This window comes from Microtus ochrogaster, chromosome 7 (genome assembly GCF_000317375.1).
Source record: "Microtus ochrogaster isolate Prairie Vole_2 chromosome 7, MicOch1.0, whole genome shotgun sequence".
Classification (NCBI taxonomy): Eukaryota; Metazoa; Chordata; class Mammalia; order Rodentia; family Cricetidae; genus Microtus; species Microtus ochrogaster.
In genome coordinates, this window is record NC_022014.1 from 83,960,579 (window position 1) to 83,979,063 (window position 18,485).

General features: G+C 57.7%; 1 protein-coding gene across 1 annotated transcript; it reads right to left on the reverse strand.

The window, feature by feature from the left end:
• Positions 1 to 681: 681 nt before the first annotated feature.
• On the reverse strand, positions 682 to 18,485 carry Fasn (fatty acid synthase). The gene is made up of 43 exons (XM_005350904.2): positions 18,292 to 18,485; positions 16,990 to 17,125; positions 16,365 to 16,517; positions 15,235 to 15,408; positions 14,836 to 15,036; positions 14,551 to 14,673; positions 14,344 to 14,459; positions 14,119 to 14,253; positions 13,162 to 13,624; positions 12,862 to 13,049; positions 12,476 to 12,665; positions 11,871 to 11,965; positions 11,570 to 11,704; positions 11,293 to 11,496; positions 11,068 to 11,183; positions 10,722 to 10,894; positions 10,456 to 10,647; positions 10,309 to 10,389; positions 10,038 to 10,217; positions 9,736 to 9,915; positions 9,458 to 9,661; positions 9,041 to 9,327; positions 8,295 to 8,681; positions 8,042 to 8,206; positions 7,841 to 7,959; positions 7,600 to 7,754; positions 7,303 to 7,506; positions 6,987 to 7,137; positions 6,731 to 6,909; positions 6,537 to 6,656; positions 6,309 to 6,431; positions 6,005 to 6,228; positions 5,371 to 5,572; positions 5,112 to 5,263; positions 4,925 to 5,016; positions 4,623 to 4,774; positions 4,289 to 4,534; positions 3,876 to 4,064; positions 3,290 to 3,517; positions 2,989 to 3,209; positions 2,769 to 2,867; positions 2,402 to 2,653; positions 682 to 2,322 (listed from the first exon to the last, which is right to left on the reverse strand). The coding sequence occupies exons 2-43, from the start codon at positions 17,114 to 17,116 to the stop codon at positions 2,185 to 2,187; spliced, it is 7,515 nt and encodes a 2,504-aa protein (XP_005350961.1). The 5' UTR covers positions 17,117 to 17,125; positions 18,292 to 18,485; the 3' UTR covers positions 682 to 2,184.

Genomic DNA, 18,485 nt, shown 5'->3' on the forward strand with positions numbered 1-18,485 from the left:
GGAGGCAGACAGGCGGGTCTCTGTGAGTTTGATGCCAGCCTGGTCTATAAAGTGAATCCCAGAACTGCCAGAGCTGTTAAGAGAAACCATCTTCAAAAACCAAAAAGAAATTTTGAGCCTTATGGTCTTGGGGCTTTTGTTCATTCTTTTAGATGTATTCTTTTTTATGTATGTTAACGTCTTGTTTGCATGTATGTCTATGGACTGTGTGTATGACACCCTCCAGAGGGTCAGATACCTTGGGACCTTAGTCACCAATGGCTGTAAACTGGCCAAGGTTGCTGGGAACCTGATCTGGTTCCTCTGCAAAATCAGCCAGAGTTCTTGCCCCTTGAAGCCATCTCTACTGCTCAAGTGTACAAGGTAAACTCACACCACTAGAGTAGGGGTTGCAGACGATTATTTCTGACCGATGGCAGGACTCAGTGCCAAGCCATGAAGCTAGATGTTAAATCTTGCCCTCTACCATCTCTCTCAAGAAGCCTATGAATAGCGACTGCTCTTAAATTTTTTCCCACTTATTTTAGTATTGTTCCACTTGACATGCATGGTCAGAGGGCTACTAGTTTTTCCTACTTTTTATGTGGCTTCCAGGGATCAAACTCGAGTCACGGAGCATGACTCTACCCGCTGAGGGGTACCACCAGACCCAGCACTGCTGAAATCACATGGGAGACAGAGCAGGAGTCTCAAGATTTTATTGCTGGTCACAAAATGGACTTATACAACACCACGTGAGTCCCTAAAGGTCCCATGGCAGGGTGACGGAGGCAGGCCTTTCTGGGCTGGTTTATAAATCCATTCCTTTGTCTAACCAGACACTAGAGACAACACAGAGCTTTTAAGGAACATTCTAGGTTGAACGAGAGCTAACCAGATGCTTATCAGTCTTGGGCTAACCACCGACTGGAACGAGACCCCTTCTGAGCACCCTATTTGCACCCCCACTGGGAGGTTTTCCAGGCTGGCCAGGGTGCAGCTGTATGCGGCCACCTGTGGACAGACGCTGAAGATAGCACTGCTGGGTCTCTGCTGGATACAGGTTTAGGGGCCTTGACCCCAAAAAGGTTGCCTTACAAGATCCACCATGGCTTATCTCCAAGCCCATACATATAAGCTGGCTGCCCTGTGGGCCCATGAGGCTGTGCCTACATTCCCCAGGGACCTTAGAGACCTCAACTTTTCTGTGTTATCTTCTGTTCTGGTCATGTCACCTGTTTCTCACACCAGCCAAGTGCTGCTGAGGTTTTGCTCTAGTATCTGGTTTGGCACCAACTGAGCTGATGCCCAGAGTGACATGAAGGTAGAGATATTCTGCTCACACCGCAGCTCGCGGTCTCCAGTGGCCCCATGTCTGCTCCCTCTAGGGTGTGGTGCTGGAACCTAAAGCCCAGGTCAGGGACTGGACAGAGGGAGCAGAGACAGTGCTCACACGTGGTTTAATGTGGAAAGGGCACAGCATCAAGAGCAGCACTTTTACCATTGGTGTAAAAATCAGTCCAGACGTGGTGCTTTACACTGACAGTCGCAATAAATTCAAAACCCAAGTAGCGATTTAAATCTTTTCTTGGAAAACAAAGTCAGTGTCCGGTGCGGTCCGCAGGGTCAGCATGGCCCTGCATCATGGGTGCAGCCGGGGTACTAGGGGCCAAGGGCCATGGGCTACAGTGTCTGCTGGGGTCCTCATCCTCCAGGAACCAGCCCTCTCCATACCCTGCCCCGCAGTGGGCAGGGCCAGGATAAAAAGGGGCTCCAGCCAGCAGCCTGTGTGTAGCGGGTCTGGAAACCTCACCAGAAATTTGCCCCACATGGCTTCTGCCATTTTAAGGGGTTCTAGAATGAGCAATGGGGGTCTTTCCCAGCAATGCAATAAATATGAGAATTTATGGAGAAACAGCCAGCGTGGCAGAGGCCACACGGCAGAAAAGGCTCAGTTTGGCTTCTGCACGTCTCCACTGACTCTTCACAGACCAGGGTGTCTCCAAGTCAGTGGCTCTGGGAACCCCACTAGGTAGCTGGGACACGTGATGGTCCTGTTTCTAGCAGCCACCAAGGGAGGGGGTGGTGCTGGGCCACTGGGAGCAGGGGGTCCCACCAGCAGGACCCTCCCAGTCCCTGCATTTAGGGTGTGGTGGGGATTGGAGCATCTCTGATGGCGGGTGTGGAGCGTGGCTTCATGTAGGTCTAGCCCTCCCGCACACTCACTCGGGGCTCAGCCAGGGAGCTGTGGATGATGTTGATGATGGACTCCAGGCCGCTGCCCTCCAGCAGCGTGCGGTGGTCTCCCTCGATGATGTGCACAGAAACCTTCCCGTCGCACACCTGCAAATGTGGACATGTCACTGTGAACCACCAGCCAGTGCTCCTCTGCAGATGCGTCTGCCTCGCCCGCCCCACTCACCTGAGACAGGTTGTAGTCGGCACCCAGGTCCTCACCGTAAGTACCGCCTGTCTTGGCACGCAACAGAGTCACATTGCCATGGTACTTGGCCTTGGGTTTATACTGCTCGGCTGCCCGCAGCTTGTGGTAGAAGGACAGGGCAGCAAAGCTTAGCTCACGGCGGTCCAGGCTGTGGTGGCTTTTGGTGATGAGGTCAACAGCAGCAGTCACCCGGTCCTCCAGGCTTTTCAGTGGTAGCAGGGCCTCTAGCATCTGGAGGGAACAGTTCTGAGTATCAGGGTGGGACCAGTGTGCCCCGCCTTCCACTGGGGAGACAGGGATCTAAAGAAGCACCCCATTTCTCTGGTCCAGGTGTCTCCTGACCTACCTTGTTATGCTCTGCATCAATGAACTGCTTTACGAAGAAGCATATGGCCTCAGCCTCGGCCTCGGCCTCACAGCCTGGGGTCATCTTTGCCCGATAGCTCTGTCACGGGAGGAGACACTGCTGCACCAAGTATCAAAGTGACCAGGACCCTCCCGGAAGAAATGCCTTCACATCCAAGACACAGGTGGCAGCACTTAGGACCAGTTGGCCCAGCTCTTACCTGGGTGTAGGCCAGCACGAAGGTGTGTGAGCCGTCAAACAGGAAGAGGCTGTTGTGGGTGGGAGCTGGGCCCTGCTGGGCCTGCAGCTGAGAACACATCTCAAAGGCCACGCAGGCCCCGAAGGAGTACCCAGCCACTCGGTAGGGGCCCTCGGGCTGCACCTGCTTGATGCAGTCGATGTAGTAAGCAGCCAGGTTTGGGATGCTGTCCAGAGGAGCCGCTGCAAGACAGCACAGGGCTCAACACTTAGTGGGGATGGAGCCCCCAGGCACGAGCGCCGCCCCAGCACATGCACGGTACCTTGGGTGCACTGCAGGCCGTAGGTGGGCATGCTGAGCTTGGCAGCCAGGCTGTGGAACACAGTGGTAGAGCCTTCAATGGGGTGCACCAGGAACAGAGGCCGCTCAGAGCTCTGCACCGAATTGAGCCGAGTGAGGGTTGGGCCCTCGGGGTTCACAAGCAGGGTGCTCAGGTTCAGCTGGGTCTGCTTCAGGGCCGAGTCATTCTTGGACTTGGGGGCTGTCACCTCTGTAAGGACAGGGTATGATATAGGCTAGCCTTGGTATGTGGGTTCTGGTACACTACACATGTACTAAGCACTGGTCTCAAACACTCTTTGGTTTTTTGTTTGTTTGTTTTTTCAAGACAGGGTTTCTCTGTAGCTCTGGAGCCTGCCTGTCCTGGCACTCACTCTGTAGAGCAGGTTGGCCTTGAACTCACAGAGCTCCAACTGCCTCTTGCCTCAGGAGTGCTGGTATTAAAGATGAGCGCCACCACCGCCCAGCTCCAAGTGCTCTTTGGAGAAAGGACCGTACTGTTGCCCCGGTGCTGGAAGCTCGGACAGAACACACGAAGACCCTCTCATAACCTGCTGCCGGGTACGCACCACTCGCTGAACCAGTCTTGGAGGACAGTTCTTGCAGCTTCCGAAGCGTGAGTTGCCGCACTTCACGCATGGGCAGCACCAGGTCATGTTCACGTTCCAGGATCTGGCGTACTTCTACACCCATGAGTGAGTCCAGGCCGAGATCTGCCAGCGAGCTGTCCATGTTAATACCCGCCAGGTCTCGGATGCCTGCCAGAGGGGATTTTTTATTTAGAAGGGGAGGGGGGTGAGGACAACCTGGACATGGGAACCAGGCACAGGCTGGGAGTGCTGGCCTAGAACAAATCTGTTTTTCTCTATAAACAAACATCACTGTGGTCATAACTCCCCAGGCCACGTAACCCTGTCCTCTGCTTCTATAGATGGGGAAGCTAAGGCTCGGAGAGCTAGGCGGGTTCCTGAAGCTGGCTCACCTAGGATGTGTGCTACGGCCTTCACCAGATCCCGCTGGGCATCGCCATCACCGTGGGCCACAGCTTTCTTCTCAGCCAACACAAAACTACTCAGGACCGCATAGGGCTGGTTCAGGAAGAGGTCCAGCACCTCCATGCAAGAGGCAATACGCTGTGGCAGTGTGCCACCGATGACGGTGTCATTGGTACCCATCGCTTCCAGGACGATACCCACATCACCGATGGCACCCCACTGTACGGCAAGGCCTGTGAGCAAGGGAGGCAGTGGGTGAGAGGCTTTGCGGAACTGCGGAACGTGTGAAGTCACAGCATGGTGGGCTGGGCAGAGACCCACCTGGGAGGCCATCGTGCTGGCGCTGCTCGCATATACGCTCCATGGCAGAGTTGGCGAAGCCATAGTTGGTTTGTCCAGCATTACCACGTCCACAGCTTACAGAGGAGAAGGCCACAAAGTAGTCCAGCTCAGGGCAGGCTTCCCGGGTTGCCCTGTGGGTGGGTGTTCGTATCACTTTATCATGCCCATAACCTCTCTAAGGCAGTCCAGAGAAGGCCACAGGTGGCACAGATTTGCTCCCCCCAGACCTCCAGGCCTGGTGGTGACCAATACAGGTGGGACCAAATGGAGGTACTGCCTACCTGTCAAGGTTCAGGGTACCATTGTATTTGGGCTTGTTGACATCCTGGAAGAGCTCTGGCGTCTGGTTCTCTAGCATAGCGTCTCTCAGGACCTGGGAGAAAAGGTTTTAGTGCCTGCTGCAGCTCTGGGGTTCTACCCTGGGTCTCAGGCTTTGGAGGTATCTGGAGCCCAGGATGCCTTTCTCACCATGGCCAGGTTGAAGACACCTCCAACAGGCCCAAGCTTTGTGGCTTCAGTGATGAGAGCACGGGCCCCCTCCAGTGAGCTGGCATTGCTTGTTGACACTAGCACGTGTATGCCCTGGCGCCTCCACTCTCGAACCTGCTTGGCTTGGTAGCCTGTGGGACACAGGGCTGTGAGGCTGCACCGGAGGAGAGGGAGTGGCCTACAGCCCCTCCCAGAACACCTTCCACCAAAGGGGCCCCAGGTGCCCCTACTTGCTTACCTGTGCGGATTCCAGACCGGGAAGTTAGCACAAGCCTCTGGGCTCCCCGGAGCACAAGCCACCGGGCCAGCTCCAGGCCAAAGCCACCTAAGCCACCAGTGATGATGTAACTCTTGTGGGCTGGGCAGAAGGTCTTGGCGATAGCAGAAATCAGGGTGGGCTGAGCCCCTGGGAGCACAGCCTCTGGCTCCTCCTCCCGCACCTGCAGATAAAGAGTAGTGGCTCAGAATCAACCCAAGGACCAGTGAGATGAGGAGCAATGGTGTGGGAGTCCTTCTGTATACGTGGTGCTCGTATTCGCTAAGGAATAGAGCTGCTTTGGCCTATGGGAGGGCAGAATATAACCAGGCTGGAAGAGATACAGTAGGTGGAGCCAAAGAGACGCCATGAGAAGGAAGCCGCTGGAACCTTAGCAGTAGGCAAACAGCCTCATCGTGGTATACAGACGAACAGAAACGGTTAATTTAAGACATCAGAGTTAGACGGCTCAGTGGTTAGGAGCACTGGCTGCTCTTAGGTGCCCTTCGTCTCTACACACGTGCTGTGGCATGCAAATATCACACAGAAGAGGGAGGAATCAGAAAAACTAAATTCTGCCAGACAAAGCCAGCGCGGGTACCCAGGGCTGCCTCACCTGGACAACGACTTTGCCAATGTGTCTCCCCTGAGCCATGTAGCGGAAGGCATCCTCCACCTGGGTCTTGGGGAACACTGTGCACTTGAGGGGTTTCACCACCCCATCCCGGATGCCAGCCTGCAGCAGGGCTGCCACCTCCCGCCAGGTCTCATTGTTCTCCTCAAAAAGTGCGTCCAGCAGGATCCCATGGAAAGTGACATTCTTCAAGAAGATGGCCATGCCTGAACAGGAGAGTCACGGTCACCAGTGGAGACCCCAAGCCCCCACACTAGCCCCCACCCCTGCCCCGAGGACTACTAACCCAGGGGGTGGTTGTTGGAAAGATCAAATTTGCCGATCTCTAGGAAGCGGCCATGCTGAGCGAGGCACCGGACACTGGCCTGGAGCTTCTCTTCTGCCAGGGAGTTGAGTACCAGGTCGACCCCTAGGGTGATAAACAGATTCTCTGGGTCATGCGGGCTCAGTCAGTCCAGAGGGCTAGACTGAATGCGTGAACCACTCCCTGGCAATGGCCCAGGTGGGCACCTACCTTTGCCTCCAGTGTGCAGTAACACATGCTGCTCGAATGACGTGTCTCGTGAATTAGCAAAGCTGGTGTCATCGAGCTGAGGGAACCTGGCCTGGAGGTAGGCTCGCTTCTCAGCCGAGCCTGTGAGGAGAGAGGCCCTGGTGAGTCTGGATCACAGAGCTCAAGGTCTGGGGTTCTAGGGGCAGGGCCCTTACCCACAGTGGTGAAGACTCGGCAGCCCAGACTGAGGGCAATGGCGATGGCGGCCTGGCCCACCCCGCCGGAGCCCGAGTGGATGAGCACGGTTTCTCCGCGCTGCACACGCCCTCGCACCACCAGGGAGTAGTAGGCAGTGGTGTAGACAACAGGCACAGAGGCGGCCTCCTCCAGGGTCCTGAGGACACAGCACAGGGTCACCTCAGTCTGGCCACCAACTCTAAGATCACCCCCAGCTGCAGCCGGCCCACTTACCAGCTGGAGGGCACTTCCCAGAGGAAGTCCGGTGACAGCAGGACGGAGGTGGCCAGGCCCTCTGCGGGCACCAGCCCCATCACACGCCGGCCACTCCTATCACGGCCTGAGAATTCCATGCCCAGCATGCAGTCCCGGTTGGCCCATTTACCTGCAGGGAGACAGAGGGGAGGCGCATGCAGTGCTAAGGGTCCCCTCTTTGGGGTGTCCAGGGTATGGGGGTGCAAGTGTAGGCGGCCCTGGTGTGGGGAGCCCTTTCCTCCCCAGGACTTCTCCCTGGGTTGCACATGCACTACCCCTAGCCACTCAGCCGCACCTGGGATGGCATCTGGGGACAGCTTGCCCGTGGCGAGCATGATGTCGCGGAAGTTGAGTGAGGCATAGTAGACAGTACAGAGCTGAGCTCCTGGGCTGGCGGGCTGGGCGTGTTTCAGGGGAGAGCAGACCCAGCGGATAGAGGCAAGGTCTCCTCGGGTAAGGACATTTATGAAAGCATGTGATGTCTGCTCCTCGGGCTTGTCTGAAGACAAAAGGAAGCAAGAATGTCACAGGGCCTCCCTGGCCGGGCTCTTCCTTGGCCTGGCAAGTGCAGGGCAGGCAGCGATGGGCTCACCCTTCTCTAACAGGAAGTGGCGGAAGGCCCCCCAGGCCCCATCACGGTACACGTTCATCACCAGGTCAGTCTCTAACACCTTCCGCAGCTCTGGAGAGCCAGGGTCTAGCTTGGGGGTATGAGACGTGCCGCTGAGGTTGGACAGCAGGATGCACCTGTGGGACGAAAGGAAGGACATTAAGGGTGGGTGGGAGGGCTGAGGGCGTGAGGGCATGTGGGAACCTCTCAGGGTCTCTCCTACCGAATCCGGTGTCCACCAGGCTCTTTGCGGAGACAGTTCACCAAGCCTACAACACCTGAGGTGGGGCAATCCATGGCTGTGAGCCACACAGGTTGGGAGGATGATGTGGCCAGAATGCTCTGCAGGACAAAGAAGGGTCAGCCTCCAGGAGGGTCCCATGCCAGGGAGGGCAAGGAAAGGTACCCAGCCCCAGGACCTGACCTTCAGAGAGTCCACCCACTGGAAGCTGGTATCTTCCACAGGCAGGAAGAGGGGGTTGTCCTGCGGCGTGGCTCGGCGGTATAGGAAGAGCGCAGTACCGTAGAATGACTTCTTAAGGGCCACTAGGTGCAGCCCCTTCTTTGAGAACAGGATCTCCCACTCTTCCTGTGTGACGGCATGAGGTCTGACGTAAGTGCCGAGCTGGTCGGGCTGTACTCAGCCCTCACCTGCCCTGCACACCCAGCAGCAGTACCTGGCTTAGGAGGCTGGGCCCAGGCTGCACCGCAGAGGGGAGGCTGGCCAAGATCTCCCCAAGAGAATGACCTCTGAGCACCGTGTGCATTAGCAGAAAACCACCTTCCTTGAGGGCATCAACCATGTTGCTCAGGGCCGAGGCTGGGTTGGCCAGCCTGGCCACTGCACAGTTGCAAACTAGAAGGTCAAATGCACCCAGGCTGCTGGGAGCAGGATCCTCAGGGTTCCATTGGCCCTGAGCAACGTCATGCTGCTGCAGCTTGGCCTGAATATTCTGTAGGGCCTGGGGGTGCTGGTCGGTGGCTGTATATTCCAGTTGTAGCATAGGCTGGGTGTTGAGCAGTGCCGGGATGTAGGAATACAAGTGACCTTCTCCTGCCAGCACCTGGGGTGGGGGAACATCTTAGATCTGCTGCCTCTAGGAAACAGCAAAAACCTGGGGGCTGGGTAGGCATCCCTGGGCCCGTGGTAACGCCAGCTAGGAGGCTCTTTCTACCCCCCCAAGCCTGTCAACGAGGTCCCATCTTGGAGCCCAAGGCATCCAAGAATTCTTTTTTTTTTTTTTTTAATTTTTTTTTTCAGGAATTCTTTCCTAGAAGCTTTCCTTCTGGTATTACGTTCCTGGGCTGGTAGGGGTGATTTCGAAGACCACAGAAAGCAGCTGCACCATGACGCCTGCTTTCAGGTCTGAGATCACCCTGGATCCATGCATATATACGGCCTGTCTACCCTTCCGGCACTCACCTCTACCACCTTCATCTTGAGGCTAGGCAAGTTCTCCAGGGCTGTGTCGATGCAGGCCTTGAGTGCCTGGGAGTTAAGGAGACCACTAATCAGAGGGTCTTCTGGCAGCAGGAACCTTTCTTGAGCCAGCGCCTCGCCCAGCTCCAGCTGCAGATTCCCGTTGAGCTGCAGCTGGCAGGCAGCTGCCAGCAGCCGAGAGAGTCCATGCTGTGATGGGTCCTCCAGCCCGGGTGCTGCCATCTTCAGTCCTTGCTGGGTGGCCTTGGTCTGCAGAGCCTGGGCCAGACCTGAGAGGGAGAAAGGTCTGTTTTCCAAGGCCTCCAGCCAACTTCAGGACCCATTCCCCAGCTTGTCCTTTGGCCAGAGGACGAAGGGATGCAGCAGAATGCTGTGCCTAGACATGGAGAGCGGCCTTACCTTTACACAGCTGCAGCTCCCTCTGTAGGGCAGGGCTCTCAGACAGGCACCCAGCCTCCACGTGGGGTGTGAAAATGAACTTCTCCAAGGTGGGAACCAGCTGTTCCTGCTGCCGCCGTGGGGCTGCTGTTGTGTGTATCCTTGACATGTGGACCCCACCAGACACCGTGCTGCCCAGACAGAGGCTCGTCGTCACATCGGCCACTATGGAGACACACTGGTCAGCATCGGCAGTGCCCAGCAAGGACACAGATGCACAGAGTGAGGGTCAGAGCTACCTTGATTCTCCCCCTCCAGCGTGTACACCTTCTGCAGGTGGGTTGCGGGGTCAATGTGGATGGACGTCACTCGGGTAGGTAGCCGCAGACTCTGCTGACTGTCACCCAGAATGGAGATCTGTAGCATGGTGTCCAGGAAGGTCACCCAGTTGTCTTTCCAGAGCAGCTTGCCCTGTTCGCCTGTAGCAGAGGGGCCGGGTCAGGACTCCAGATAGCACCTGCTCTAGGGGCCTCTACTTCCCCCCAGTGGGAGGAGATGGTCCCTGGCAATTGTGTTCAGACTCCAGGATGCTCCTGCCCACCTTTAAGGCTGGCCTCAAAGATGCCCTGGAAGTGAGGGCCATAATCATATCCACGCAACCTCAACTCCTTGTACACTTCTGTCTGGGTCAGGCGGGAGGCAGGGGCAGACTCAGGGGCGTTCAGGTCTGCAGGGTGGTCGAAGAGCTTGGAGTCAGGGTCTTCCCACTGGTACACTTTTCCTGTAGGAGACGGAACAGCAGGAGGACCTGAGCGCAGGGCCGGCTGGGATCGGGGTCCCAGGCCCCACAGGTCCAGCCAGGTCCCACTTACCACTCACTATTAGGTTGCTACTGTCAGACACTTCAAAGGCATGGGAGGCTTCTAGCAGGCGCACCTCCAGAGACACAGTCCCTGCAGAGAAGAAAGGTCAGAGCAGAGTCCAACATCCCAGCAGCCCCTGCTGAGGGTGTCTCTTACCTGTCTTGGGCAATATGGTGGCCTGATGAAGGGTGACATCCTCAAACACCACGGGTGTCTCTTCTAGGGACAGGCCCAGGCTGCGGGCCAGTGTCTTCCACACCAGGCACAGGTAGCCAGTGGCAGGGAAGATGACCCGGCTATCAATGCAGTGGTCGACCAGGTAGTGGTCAGGAGACTCAGGACCGGCATCTGTAAGGGACAGAGACCTCAGCACTGGCCAATGTGCCTGGGAAGGAACCTCCCCACCATGAGGCCCAGCTCACCAATGTTGTAGACTGTAGCAGAGGAGGAACTGGAGCCATTGGGGAAGTCTTCAGCAGCTGGGACATCCCAGGTCTGACTGTGGTCCCACTTTATGTGAGGGGAGATCAGAGGAGTCCCTCGGGGTGCCGGAAACTCCACAGGCGGGAACAGGGCATTAGGGTTGACATCGATGCTGGTGGAGAGAGCCGAGTGACACACCTGCCCCAGGTCTGAGACACCTGTGGCTCCATTTGTTTCAAGATCCCAAGATGGCCAAACAGGGCCAGAACTGAGCGAGGCCCACAGTAACCCCTCTCATGGAGGGTGGAATGGGCCCCAGGAGCAGCAGGGAGCAGGGGAACCTACCCTGTGAGGTGCACCTTGCCAAGGTTGGTGAGGAAGAACTCCAGGTTATCTTTATGGTCCCTCTTCATCAAGGGGATGATGGTGCAGCTAGGCTTCACGCCCCGCTTCAGGACAGCCTGTGCATGGCAAAGGAGGGCTGGGCTCTGACCTCCTGCACGCCACACTCATCCTCTCCAGTGACTGGCAGGCTGCTGCGCCCCTTCCCCGGGCAGACCCAGTGCTCACCTGCAGCAGTGCATGGGGAGCAATCTCCAGCAGCACAGCATTCTCGGGGACATGCCACAGTGCTTCCTGGAAGAGCACGGGGCTCACCAAGTTGTTGACGTTGTACTCAGCAGAAGATGTGCGGGCCAGGCTGCTCTGCCACTGGGCCTCAGGAATGGAGGTGCTGAGCCAGCGAGCTGAGCGTGGCCGTGGTTCCCGGATCACCTGAACACAAGAGCTTGGTTAACAAGCGGAGTCAAGTTACCACACCCTTAGGTCCACGTATGTGGCCACTCACCTTCTTAAGAGCCTGCAGCAGCATGGGAGCAATGCCTTCCATGAAGTAGGAGTGGAAGGCGAGGCCACCTGTCCGCACCTCCTTGGCAAACACACCCTCTTGCTTCAGCTGCTCCACGAACTCATTCACTGCAGCCTGGAGGCAGCAGAGCCAGCGATCAGAGGGGTCTAAGCAGGCTGTCCCTTGTCAGAAACAGTAGGGACGGGGACAGGTACAGCTCACCACTGGGCCCTTTAGCCTCCCGTGTAGGGCCAGGACAAAAGGCAGGGGAGAGAAGTCCTGCTATGGCTGCAGGACCCACCTGAGGTCCAGAGATGGTCACAGTGTCCTCGGAGTTGTGACAGGCAGGCACCACACCAGGGGGGCAGCGCTGTTTACATTCCTCCCAGGACAAACCTGCAATCAAGAGTGGCTGGCCTCAGAGCGGGTCCCCACCCACACCCTGAACCAGGATTCTGCTATGAGCACCACCTGGGGCCAGGGGTGTTATGGAATGAGATGACATAATGACAGCCTCAGAACTGGCCTTCCCAGGGCACTTTCACCCTCCGCTGCTGCTGCGTCTGATCTCAAGAGGAGGTGTCATTATGGAGTTAGCATGGGAAAAGGGCCAGGTCTCACCTCAGAAATGACCCTTGGGGGGTGTCGGGGTAAGTAATGGAGGAGCTGGGCAATGACCACCTAGGGTCAAGTAAGTAGCTCTCTGCCCCTCATCTCCCGTCTTGCTCAGGTCTGTGGGCTCAGAAGAACCGAAGCCTCCTGTGAATACAACCCGAGCCGAGTGGCCTGTCCCCTTGTAACCGCACTTCTTCCTCTAAGGTGGCAGCTCATTGTTTTGAAGAACCCAGAACTTTGCCCTTTCAAGAAGATCCGGTGTCTGAGGTGGGGCCCCGAGAGGATACCTACCAACAGCTGCCATGGACCCAGCTGGGAGGTGGGCGTCCTTGATGCACTGGCCTCTCCAATAGGCAGCAAGCACAGCCTCCCTCTGGGAGAGACAGCCATCGGCATAGCCACAGGCAACTTCTCCCAGCGAGTGCCCAATGATGCCATCAGGTTTCAGCCCCACAGAGGTCAGCAGGTCTATGAGAGCAATCTGGGGGTTGGAGACACAGGTCATGTCACTCACACAGCCCTGGGACCACTAGCTGTCCTCTGATGTCAGGACTCCTGGGAAGCCCTACTCTTCCCCAGGCTTGCTCTGCCCAGGGAAGCATACACGTTGGTGCCCACATCCTATAGCTCCTTGCTTCTGAGTGTCCCGGGACCCCACCATTATGCTGGTGACCTACCTGGATGGCAGTGAGGCTCACAAAGGCATGCACGATGTCATCGAAGGTGCTCTCATCTGTGCTCAGCAGCAGGTCTGACACTTTTACTCCCAATGGTTTCACAGCCTCATCAGAACGCAGAATAGACTCGCGGAAGCTGTCCAGGCGCATGAGGCTCAGCCCCATCCCGCGCCATTGCGTGCCCATCCCTGTCCCAGAAAGCTTATCAGGGCCACAGCATGGAACCCTACCAGCCTTGCCCTCAGGGAAAGGTAGCCACCCCCCTCCGAGGGTTAGCCTGGGAGCAAAGGGCAGGCTCACCTGAGCAGATGAACCAGAGTGGGCGTCTGCTGGTGGGCACTTGCTGCACTTCCTGGACATCTCCCTCAACGCCCAGCACAGTATAACCCCTGAAGGGCATGGCTGCTGTAGGAGTGGCTGCAATGTCATTGAGCATGCTCACAAAGGCCAAATCCTGGCTGTGCTGGCGGCCTTGTTCCAGCAGGCCTTGCACCGCCTCTACAGTTCGTCCACTAGCGTGCAGCAAACGGGGAAGGGCAGCATGTGGAGCAGGAACAGGGGCCTGCCGTGTGTTGGGCTGGAGGATGATGTGGACGTTGGAACCTCCAAAGCCAAAAGAGTTGATGCCCACATTGCCACCACGAACAGGCAGGGGCCTATCCACCACCTGCAGCCGCCCATCCAGAAGGGCTGGGATTTCAGGGTTGGGGTTGTGGAAATGCAGGTTGGGGGCCCAAACCCCATGTTCCAGGGATAGCAGCACCTGCAGCCAGAACACATGTTAGTTAGGGGGCAGCAGACCCCAGCCAAGTGTGCCTACCCACCTCCCTAAAACACACCCCCTCCCCAGTCAGGAGCAGCCCCAGAAGGCATGGAAGTTCAGAGGTGGGTCTTGAAGACAACTGTACATGTCTCCCAATATAGAAACAGGCTGAAGGTCCCTACAAACGGACAGGCAGATGTGAGGGTCACCCATCAGGAAAGGGCACATGCCGGAGCACTTGCCGGCTCACTCCTCCTTTGCCATCACAGAATGAGGAGTTCTGCTGAACCTGGCTGCCCAGATGCGTCCTCAGAACTGCCCATCCTTTTCACAGGCAAGGGTTTCCTCTGTCCAGAAGACCACAGGGTAGCCCCGTCCTGCCTGCCTTCTTGGCCACGGTGCAGGCAGGAGCCCACAGGTAGGTAAGTGGTGGTCACAGTACACAGCTACCCACATATGGGAGACTTCTGACTCACAGAGCCCAGCCTGCTCACCTTAGCCAGGGCTGCAAGTCCTGAGGCAGGCTCAGGGTGCCCCATGTTGGATTTGGTGGATCCGATTAACAGAGGGCCCTGGCGGGAGGCACACAGGGCTCGCACAATGCTATTCAGCTCCTGGGGGTCACCCACCTGCAAGGGACACAAGGAGGTTAAGGCTGCAGCCAGGAATCTCTCTAGTAAAGGTGCAGGGGTCAGGTACGGGCTAGAAAGGGCTGTCACCTTGGTGCCCGTGCCATGGGCTTCAATGTACTCAAGGGACTCGGGGGCCAGGCCGGCTGGCCGATACAACGACTGGATGAGCTGTTCCTGGGCTTCTCCAGAGGGGAATGTCACACCTGGGGCAGACGGGGTAATGGAGGTATGAAGCCTTGCACACTCCACCTCTGCATTCTCGAGACCCATGCTCTCTTTACCCTCTGTACCCACCTTGCTCCTTGCAGCCATCTGTGTTGGTGCCAGCATTCAGTACAGTGGCATAGACCCGCCGGGCCAAGGACTTCTTAGTCAGCAGAACCGCCATCACAGCCTCAGAGCGACAATATCCATTCCCTAGGGCAGATCAACACCTAAGCCAGGCAGGTACTCTGGGACGATGGTGTGTGTGTGTACACTCACACCCCATATGCCTCAGCGGGAGTCAGGATGCCATACTCTGTGTACAGACTGGAACCCTGCATAGGAAGCCTAAAGACCACCCCATGCCAACCTCACCTGAGTCATCGAAGGACTTGCAGGTACCCTCTGGGCTGAGCATGCCCAGCTTCATGAACTGCACAGAGGTGTTGGGTTTCAGCAGCAAGTTGATGCCACCCACAAGGGCAGCAGGGCATTCCCCACTGCGGATGGCATGATAGGCGTTCTGTAGTGCCAGCAGGCTGGAGGAGCAGGCTGTGTCCAGGGCAATGCTGGGCCCTGTGAGCAAGGGCATAAAGCAGGTGTTGGTACCCCAAGGCGGATACTGGCCTACCCAGATCTCGAGCACCCCTCTCAGCTTTCCTCAAGAACAAGGAAGCCTGAACCCCAAAGGGTTGCCCGGATGGATGGACACATGCAGGTGAGGCCTATGCCAGGGCTGGTCTGTCCACCCACCAGGGCTGGGAGAAAACCAACCTTTGAAGTCGAAGAAGAAGGAGAGCCGATTGGCCATCATGGCTCGCTGGCAGCCCACCATGCTGTAGCCCAGGAGTGTCTCAGGGTCTCTGCTCAGGGCCTCTGATGCCTCGGAACCACTCACACCCACCCAGACACCAGTGTTTGTTCCTCGGAGCGAGGCTGGGTTGATGCCTGCCGGGGGCAGCAGTAAGGCTCAGGTTTGGCCACACAGGTTTGGGTGAGAGGGGTACTATCAGGGGAAACAGTGGGCCTCTAAGGTCTGGGTCAGTCTGCAACCACAGGAGGGACAGAGGACACCATTGTCCCAAAGGCAACTCCTTTGGCTTCTGGTGTCACTGGTGGATCCCAAGGGCCCATTAGCCAATGAGTTCTCTAGGGCCAAGGGCAGCCTGCCACAGGACAGGCTGAGATAAGGAGATACAGGCAGACAAAGGCCAAGTGTCCAAGCTGGGAAAGTAAACCCCCAGAGAGCTGTGCCCAGCCTTTGATAGGGCATGGGTAGCCAGACAGGCCCAGTTAGGAACCTCCATGTGCACCCCCTGATCTTAGACTGTACGCCAGGGTGGCTGCATATCACGTGGAGGGCTAGTTAGCTCCTACTAACCTGAAGCTCACTCTTCCCACCACCACACCAACCCACAATGGCTGCCCACTGTGGGGTCTTCTAGGCCTAGGAAGGAACACGTCCATGTCCCAAGCAGCGGGATTCAGATCTCTGTCTCCACAAGAGACAGCCTGTTGGACAGGACTGTTGCCAAAGCTGGAGGCCGAGCCCCTGCAGAACTACCTGCTGTAAGCCCCGCCCTCAGCTCCAGAGCAGCCAGAGATCAGGGAGTGAGGAAACTGGGGTAACAGGGCGCGCCTGGGACACCACTGGTGTACAGTTGTGAAACTGTGACCTACCCAAGGCCCCCGCCTCCTGAGCCACTGGCCCTAGATCAGGGCTGGGGACACAGCCAGAGGCCTGCGCAGGCTTTCCTGATATCTCAAAGTCAAGAAGATACTATTGTTACATTTCCTCTTCCTTTCCACAGACCCAGGGATGAATGCTGGACAAGTGCTCTACCACCGAGCTACCCCATCAGCCCTCATGTTCTCCGAAGGGCAGGAGCACCCCAGTGACCCACCTGAGTCCACAATAGCCTCATAGCTGACTTCCAACAGCAGCCGGAGCTGGGGGTCCATTGTGTGAGCCTGCTTGGGGTGGACCCCAAAGAAGGAGGCATCGAACTTGGACAGGTCCTTCAGCTTTCCAGACCGCCTGGGCAGACCATAGAGCCCTGTGGAACATCACAGCTCCTGAAGTCAGGGAACAGGGAGCTCCTTCTTCTTGGGGAAGGCTCCCATAAAGAAGCGAACCAACCTCACTGTGAACAAGGGGTCCCAAAACACCTGCCAGAGCTGAGGTTGGCAACCACCCCGTCACCTCCATCCTGACGGGAGACCCGCTGCTGATATGGTTGGCCAGGCCAGCCTCACAATGCTGACTCACACCTGTCCATCAGGTAGAGCCACTCTTGGGTTCTACGTTAGAGCCCGTTGGGTGTGAGAGTCAAATCAGCATCTTAAGACACCGGCAGCCCGCTCAGAGTACAGGCTGCAGAAGGGACTTTCAGAAGGACCCAAGCAAATCATCTGTCCTTTTTTTTCTGACTGGTCCTCAAGCTCACAACTATACAGGAATCTCAACGGGCGAGCACTGTCTCCAGGAAATGCCTTGGCAATTGACTCCCGATCCTAGGGGACACTCACCGGCCTTCCATCGCCTGTCATCGTCTGTGACCATGTCCACACCGCCAATGAGGTTGGCCCAGAATTCCTGCAGGTTCTCTGACTCAGGCAACTTGCCCGACATGCCGGCTATCACCACCTCCTCCATGGCTCTTCTCTGTGGGGAAGGTAGCATGGTGGGCCCCACACAGTCATTCCCAGCCACGGCCACAATGTAGCCATCGATGCTCAATTGGTTAAGATGGACCCTGATCCACAGGTAGCATCCTGAGTGTCCTGCACTGACTTTCTGAGAGCAACGGCTCAGAAAGCCCCTAGCAGTACCCAGCCTGGATGAGCCGAGTGCTCAGGGCTCTGAGCACCGAGAGAGCTACTTCTAAGGTTTTGATCCCTTCCTTTCGCACCGACATAACATGGCCTGACCCTTCCATGCCTCGCTGGAGTTACATGGGACCATATGACTTGCAGGCAGTGCCTACTGGGTACTGGTCAAATCAGGAACTTGCAAAGGGTCTGGAACTTGGCAACCATGCTCTCACTTCAAGCCACGGGGAAGCCGGCGCTTCCCTCTCTAGGTGGGGATGGAGACTGGGTTCTGCTCAGGGCCAGCAAGGACGCCAGGCTTGCTGAGGATTCAGAAGGAACAGGCCCGACTACTATGGAGTGCCCAGGTCTGGCGGGGCAGAGGCAAACACAGCCCCTGCCCATGGACCCAGCAAGATCCGACCTGGAGTACTAACTACTCCCCGCTAGGTGCGGAGCAGGGATAGTCCAAGCTTCTCGCCACCTGGCCGAACACCTTACAATAACCTGGCGGAGGCAGCAGCAGGGGCTGCATGAGGTCCTCGGGTCCCCAGGGCACTTGCCCAGGACAGTCCAGGCCTTGCAGCCGTAGGTCTAACGTGGAGGCTTCCGCGCCACCCTGCCGGCGAGGCCTGGATAGTCCGGTGACTTCCGCTGAGGCCCCTGAGGCCTCGTGCGCACCCAGACCCCGCATCTGGCCTCTCCGAGCTGGCGCCCGCGTCCCACTGCCGCGAGCGAAGGCCACGGCCCCATCCACGCGGCGCCCAGCCTCCTGCACCGGGGCTGGCGCGGCGCCCACGTGACAGCGGCCCGCCGCGCTGGCCCTCCGCACACCCCTCCCGCGCCCCTCTCGGCCGCACCGCACCGAGCATCCGGGTGGCTGGCCGTCGGAGGGGAGCGGCGGCGCTTTTGTGAGCGCGAGAATACCGGGGATCGGCGCCCGCCCGTCCTCCCGCCGGAGCCATGGCACTCACGCTGCCGCCGGCCTGCCGCCCCGGACCCTGGAACGGAGCCGCGTACCTGACTGGGCTCTGGAGGCAGACTACGAGCGCGGAGCGCGACAGGCGAACTAGATGGGGACGCCGCTGTCGTCTCTCTGGCTCCCTCTAGGCCGCGCCGGCGCTATTTAAACCGCGGCCATCCCCGCGCGGCCACGCCACATGGGCTGACAGCTTGGCTGCGCCGCCCAGGCCAATGAGCGTCGGGGCTGCGCC